Source organism: Rhinopithecus bieti, unplaced genomic scaffold (assembly GCF_001698545.2).
Source record: "Rhinopithecus bieti isolate Rb0 unplaced genomic scaffold, ASM169854v2 scaffold_32092, whole genome shotgun sequence".
NCBI lineage: Eukaryota > Metazoa > Chordata > Mammalia > Primates > Cercopithecidae > Rhinopithecus > Rhinopithecus bieti.
The window spans coordinates 68,085-75,364 of record NW_016813944.1 but is presented as its reverse complement, the minus strand read 5'-3'; the positions used below and the strand labels follow the sequence as shown (position 1 = coordinate 75,364).

Below are 7,280 nucleotides of genomic sequence, written 5' to 3'. Positions count from 1 at the left end.
TTTAGCAATTTTGGAGAAAAAGAGCCAGCATCCCTATTCTCTGCCTAGGTGTCCAAGTCCATAGGACGTTTTCACTTACCAAGAGTGTGCAATCGGCTGAGCGCAGTAGCTCACGCTTGTAATCCCAGAAGTTTGGGAGGCCAAGGCAGGTGGATTGCCTGAGGTCAGGAGTTTGAGACCAGCCTGACCAATATGGTGAAACCCCGTCTCTACTAAAAATACACAAAAAAATTAGCTGGGCGTGGTGGCAGGTGCCTGTAATCCCAGCTACTCAGGAGGCTGAGGTAGGAGAATCGCTTGAACCCAGGAGGCAGAGATTACAGTGAGCCGAGATCACGCCACCATTGCACTCCAGCCTGGGCAAACAAGAGCAAAACTCTGTCTCAAAAAAAAAGCTAAAAATAGAGTGTGCAGTCATACCTCACATTAAACAAAACAGCCCTGGATGAGCAGATTAGACCAAAAAAGAAAACCATACCAATTTACTGATATTAATATGAACCATCAACCAAAAATCACCAGATATTAAGAAAGCCTTCAAAAAGCAACCAAAACAATGATAGAAATAATGAAAGTATCAGAAGATAACTTTTTTTAAACACCCAACACCCAGTAGTCAGATGAGCAATCATGGAGGTCCAACATCAGATGAAAACAGATACCAGAAAGTGGAAATAAGAGAAACATTAGTTTCCCCAAAATGAAGGACATGAATACTCAGCACAATGAATAACAATAGACCTGACTGAGCTGGGCGCGGTGGCTCACGCCTGTAATCCCAGCACTTTGGGAGGCTGAGGCAGGTGGATCACGAGATCAGGAGATCAAAACCATCCTGGCTAACACAATGAAACCCCGTCTCTACTAAAACAAAAAAAAAAAAAAAAAAAAAAATTAGCCGGGCATGGTGGTGGGCGCCTGTAGTCCCAGCTCCTTGGTAGGCTGAGGCAGGAGAATGGCGTGAACCCAGGAGGTGGAGGTTGCAGTGAGCCGAGATCACGCCACTGCACTCCAGTCTAGGTGACAGAGCGAGACTCCATCTCAAAAAAAAAAAAAAAAATAGACCTGACTGGGCACGGTGGCTCATGCCTATAATCCCAACACTTTGAAAGACTGAGGTGGGTAGATCACTAGAGCCCAGGAGTTCAAGACTAGCCTGGGCAGCATGGAGAAACCCTGTCTCTACAAAAAATATATATACATACACGAAAATTAGCCGGGCCTGTTGGTTTGTGCCTGTAGTCCCAGCTACTTGAGAGGCTAAGGCAGGGGAATCGCTTGAGCCCAGGAGACAGAGGCTGCAGTGAGCAGAGATCACACCACTGCACACCAGTCTGGGCAAAGGGAGTGAAACTCTCTGCCAAAAAAAAAAAAAAAGATTTTCTGTTTAAAATTAGACCTACACTAAAGCATATCATCTTGAAATTTCAAGAGTGGGGATGAAGAAATGATCTTAAAAATCTCAAGCAAGGACAGGTGCAGTGGTTCACACCTGTAATCCCAACACTTTGGGAAGCCGAGGCCGGCGGATCACCTGGGGTCAGGAGTTCGAGAACAGCCTGGCCAACATGGTGAAACCACGTCTCTACTAAAAATACAAAAATTAGGCCGGGTGCGGTGGACCACACCTGCAATCCCAGCACTTTGGGAGGCTGAGGCGGGTGGATCACCTGAGGTCTGGAGTTCGAGATCAGCTTGGCCAACATGGGGAAACCCCGTCTCAACTAAAAACACAAAAATTAGCTGGGCGTGGTGGTGCGTGCCTATAATCCCAGCTACTCTGGAGGCTGAGGCAGGAGAATCACTTGAACCCTGGATGGGGAGGTTGCAGAGAGCTGAGATCGCGCCACTGCACTCCAGCTTGGGGAAGAGTGAGACTCTGTCTGAAAAAGAAAAAATAGATAAATACAAAAATTAGCGGGGTATGATAGCAGGTGCCTGTAATCCCAGCTACTCACAAGTCTCAGGCAGGAGAATCTCTTAAACCCGGGAGGTGAAGGTTGCAGTAAGCCAAGATCACACCATTGCACTCCACACTCCAGCCTGGGCAACAAGAGATAGACTCCGTCTTTAAAAAAAAAGAAAAAAAAAATCTCAAGCCAGGCACGGCGGCTCATGCCTATAATCCCAGCACTTTGGGAGGCTGAGGCAGGCAGATCAGGAGGTCAGGAGATCGAGAACATCCTGGCTAACACAGTGAAACCCCATCTCTATTAAAAATACAAAAAATTAGCTGGCTGTGGTGACACACGCCTATAGTCCCAGACACTCGGGAGGCTGAGAACAGGAGAATCGCTTGAGCCCAGATGGCAGAGGTTGCAGTGAGCCAAGACTGCGCCACTGCACTCCAGCCTGGGCGACACAGCGAGACTCCATCTCAAAAAAAAAAAAAAAAAAAAATCTCAAGAGGAAAAAAAAAATCACTTGATACAAAGAATGCGAAGGGACTTTTATAAGATGACAAAAGAAACCAAAATGACAAAAGAAAAATGCTTTTAGAATTCCAAAGAAAAATGATGCCCAACCAAGATTTCTATACCCACTCTAGAATGTTTTAAAAGATCACTTTTAAAAGTATATTAAAATAATGTCAATAACTGAGCTACCTCAACAGTTATCTCTGAAATATCTAGGTCCCCAGAACCTAAAGCCATGTTTCCTCCAGGCCAGATCCTCAGTCTGTAGCATCAAAATACCATACATTTCAGATATACTGGCATTCTTTGGCCATAAAACTATACAGTTCTCCTTACACTTTTAAAACCAGCCACCAGAAACAATTTGCTGGTCCTCCACATCACAATCCTCTCAATACCTTCCATCCTCTTTAGAGAGCTTACTTTCAATATTTGAATCTTTTGAGTGGCATTCTTCCCAAGTTTATTTTTAGTGAACTTTTACTTTGAAATAATTATACATTCACATACAGTTGTAAGAAATAATAGAGATCTCATGTATTCTGGTTTCCCCCAATGTTAACATCTTACAAAAATATACTACAACATTCCAAACAAGGTATTGACTTTGATATAAATCAGTCTTAGCTTATACTTCCCCAATTTTACTTGCACTCATTTTTTATTTAGATCAAAGCGATCCTGTCACATATGTGAGTTCGTGTATCTACCACCAGCGAAAAATGCAGAGCAGTACCACCACAAGGATCTCCTATTGCTCTTTTTATAAATATAACCATCTCATTCCCTTATGTACCCCCCACCAAAAATTCATTTTCTTTTCCTTTTGTGCATTTAATCACCAAAACATATATAAAGCTGATGTATAAATCACCAACACTTATATAAACCTTATAAATAATTAACATGGGTATAACTTCAAAATTTATATATTTTCTGCCCAGGCTGCAGAGGCTCACGCCTGTAATCCCAGCACTCTGGGAGGCCAAGGCAGGCGAATTATTTGAGGACAGGAGTTTGAGACCAGCCTGGGCAATATGGTGTAATCCCGTCTGTACCAGAAACACACAAAAAAATAGTTGGGCATGGTGGAGTGAGCCTGTATTCCCAGTAATTCAGGAGGCTGAGGCACAAGACTGTCTTGAACCCAGGAGGCAAAGGCTGCAGTAAGCCAACTTCGCAGCACAGCACTGCAGCCTGGGCGACAGAGCGAGACTCTGTCTCAAAAAGTCATATTTTTTCAACTGTATAAAAAACTGAAATATTATTCAAGTTAAAATTAGTCACAAGTAGAAAAACCAAGACAAAATTCTTTCTTTTTTTTGAGACAGGATCTCACTTTGTTGCCCTCCCTGGATGGAGTGCAGTGGTATGATCATGGCTCACTGCAGTCTTGACCTCCTGAGCTCAAGTGTTCCTCCTGTCTCAGCCTCCTGGGTAGCTGAAACCACAGGCACATTCCACCAAAAAATTAGCATTTAGCTAATTTTTTGAATTATTTGTAGAGACAGGGTCACCCTATGTTGCCCAGGTGGCCCCGAACTCCTGGGCTCAAGCAATCTTCCTGCCTCGGTCTCTCAAAGTGCTGTGATTACAGGCATGGGACACTGTGCCCAGCCTCCAAAATTCTTAAATCATATTCAGAAATAAAAAATATACTTTAAGGCTGGGCGTGGTGGGTCACGTCTCTAATCCCAGCACTTTGGGAGGCTGAGGCGGGTGGATCACGAGGTCAGGAGTTCAAGACCAGCCTGATCAACATGGTGAAACCCCGTCTCTACTAAAGATACAAAAATTAGCCAGGCGTGGTGGCTCGTGCCTATAATCCCAGCTACTCAGGAGGCTGGGGCAGGAGAATCGCTTGAACCCGGGAGGCAGAGTGGGCAGTGAGCCGAGATCGCGCCACTGCACTCCAGCCTGGGTGGTAGGGCGAGACTCCATCTCAAAAAAAAAAAAAAACTTTAAAACTTGATACAACTTCTTTTCCTCATAGAATAACCCATAAGTGTCTACTGAAGGCCAACAATTACAAATTTAAAACTTTGCTAAACTGTTCCAAATTTTACATATGCATCTAACAAATATAAAATGCACTGACCTTATACTCCATCCAGGGTTTATGTCACACTTCACTCAGTCTGTAACAACTTACCCTCAATTTCACTGGTGCTGGCTGATGTCTCTTTTTAACTTCTATCCAAGGTTCTGAGTCCAAGTCAGGCAAACTGGTGGACAAACCTCTAGACATTGCTTGAAGAATACTTGTTTCACTATTTTTCTTTGGGCTCAGTGGGCTTCCAATTCTTGGAGAATTTGGGGCAGACTCTAAAATTTTAAGTTAGTTCTATAGTTAAAATGATAATGGCTTTTCTTACTTATAAAATACATTTCATTTTTTCCTTAAATGGGGCTTGATATTTTTTCACAAAAACATGATCAGTCTCAACTGTAAGCTTTCCAGTGATTTTCAAACCTGAAGATTTACTCAAAAGTGAAACCACTGAATAATTAAAGGAATGTCACCAACTCTTACACAGACCACTACATTCACGCAAACTTCTCAAGAATATCAATGTGATTCACTTCCTAATTATGACAGTACAACTATTAGGAAGTCAAGTTCTCTGAAAAATCTTAGATTAAAATCTATAAATTATAAGGAAATTATGGAATCTCAATTGCTATTAAGCCATAGTTAAGCTAAATGCACATCTTATTCAAGATAAAATTAGTCTCTTGTTCTACTAGGGTCTAAACTAAAGCCGTTATTACTCCTAGTTTTCACATTTCCTTGGCTCAACAAGGTTTGCCTACTGCAATAAATGCAGTGTAGTCATTTACTACTTTGGCTCATACTGAAATACTTTAAAGAGTAAAATGTCGACCAGCCTGACCAACATGGAGAAACCCTATCTCTACGAAATACACAAAATTAGCCGGGCGTGGTGGTGCATGCCTGTAATCCCAGCTACTCAGGAGGCTGACGCAGGAGAATCGCTTGAACCTGGGAGGCGGAAGTTGCAGTGAGCCGAGATGGCGCTACTGCAATCCAGCCTGGACAACAAAAGCCAAATTCCATCTCAAAAAAAAAAGAGTAAATGTTACATCACTACATCCCTAATGCACACAGCCCTGGCATTAAAAGCATTTAAAAGCTGTTGGAATTTAAAATGTCTTTCTATACAGTACACTTCTGTAGGTTTATTTTTAATCAAAATTATAAAATTCAAATTGTAGCCAGGCACGGTGGCTCACGCCTGTAATTCCAGCAGTTTGGGAGGCTGAGGCAGGTGGATCACAAGGTCAGAAGTTCAAGACTAGCCTGGCCAATATGGTGAAACCCCATCTCTACTAAAAATACAAAAAAATTAGCCAGGCCTCGTGGTGGGCGCCCGTAATCCCCGCTACTCAGGAGGATGAGGCAGAAAATTGCTTGAATCCACAAGGTGGAGGTTGCAGTGAGCTGAGATCCGCACTCCAGCCTGGGCGACAGAGCGACACTCTGTCTCAGGAAAAAAAAAAAATCAAATGGCTTCTTTTATAAATATTTTTTCAAAAGTCTAAGAGTATTTAAATATTTTAAGCCACATTCATGTTCAGGTCTGAAGATGCAATATGAACTTACTTTGGACACAAGGTATCTTTAAAAAATGTAATCTCTAAATTAGGTTGTAAGTCTCAAATATACACAATAACATTTATTTTCAAAATGTATACTATAAAATTCTTAACATCATTAACTTCTCTAAGTCAATTCATTGAAAATATGGAGAAGTTAAATGTTAGATGCAGAAAGCTGATATAAATTAACACCAGCAATCTTTTTTTTAATATTTACTAAATGAAAGGCACATTTCAAGAATGGGTTTAAGAAGATTATATCAAGATTTTACGTTCATCTACATGCTAGACATAGATGAGAGTAAAATCAGATAGCTTTAAAATCTTCCCCTTGAACACATGGACTCAACCAGGACTCAACTACTAGATTACTGTATTATTTATAGAAGACTATGTATTTGTTTCATAACAGGAAAAGCTCTAGAACTGTGCTGTGCAACAGAGTAGGCACAGTTGGGTGTGGTGGCTCACACCTGTAATCCCAGCCCTTTGGGAGGCCGAGGCGGGTGGATCACCTAAGGTCAGGAGTTGGAGTCCAGCCTGTCCGACATGGCAAAACCCCATCTCTACTAAAAATACAAAAACTAGCCAGGCGTGGTGGTGGGTGCCTATAATCCCAACTACTTGGGAGGCAGGAGAATCCCTTGAACCAAGGAGGCAGAGGTTGCAGTGAGCCGAGATCGCGCCCTTGCACTCCAGCCTAGGAGACAGAGCAAGACTCCATCTCAAAAATAAATGGATCTATTGAGTTAAACTAAAATATTTATTTAAAATATTAATATTAATTTCAACTGTTTTATAATTTTAAGAATACTAAAATTTTTAGTTATATATATGGCTCACATTTTCATTGGATACTGGTGCTCTATAACTTTATTAACAACACATGTATCACCAATTCATTCACAAAAAAAGTACAAGTGAAATACACACTTTGGATGAACATTAATAGTCCAGTTACAGGAATGGGAAAAATATTAACTCCAGAGAACACTTTTTTTTTTCTTCTTCATGAACCATACAGGAGACTTAATTTTTTTTTTTTAAGAGACAGAGGCCGGGCGCAGTGACTCACGCCTATAATCCCAGCACTTTGGGAGGCCAAGGCGGGTGGATCATCTGAGGTCAGGAGTTCGAGACTAGCCTGGCCAACATGGTGAAACCCCGTCTCTCTAAAAAAATAAAATAAAATAAAAAAATTAGCTGGGCGTGGTGGCAAGCACCTGTAATCCCAGCTACTCG

The 7,280-nt window shown here is 41.8% G+C and overlaps 1 protein-coding gene across 1 annotated transcript in view; it reads right to left on the bottom strand.

The window, feature by feature from the left end:
* Positions 1-7,280, bottom strand: part of LARP1B (La ribonucleoprotein 1B) — a 147,209-nt gene that overhangs the window by 93,041 nt on the left and 46,888 nt on the right. The window contains 1 exon segment of the mRNA XM_017849119.1: positions 4,570-4,742. Within this exon segment, the coding sequence (XP_017704608.1) occupies positions 4,570-4,742 (173 nt within the window).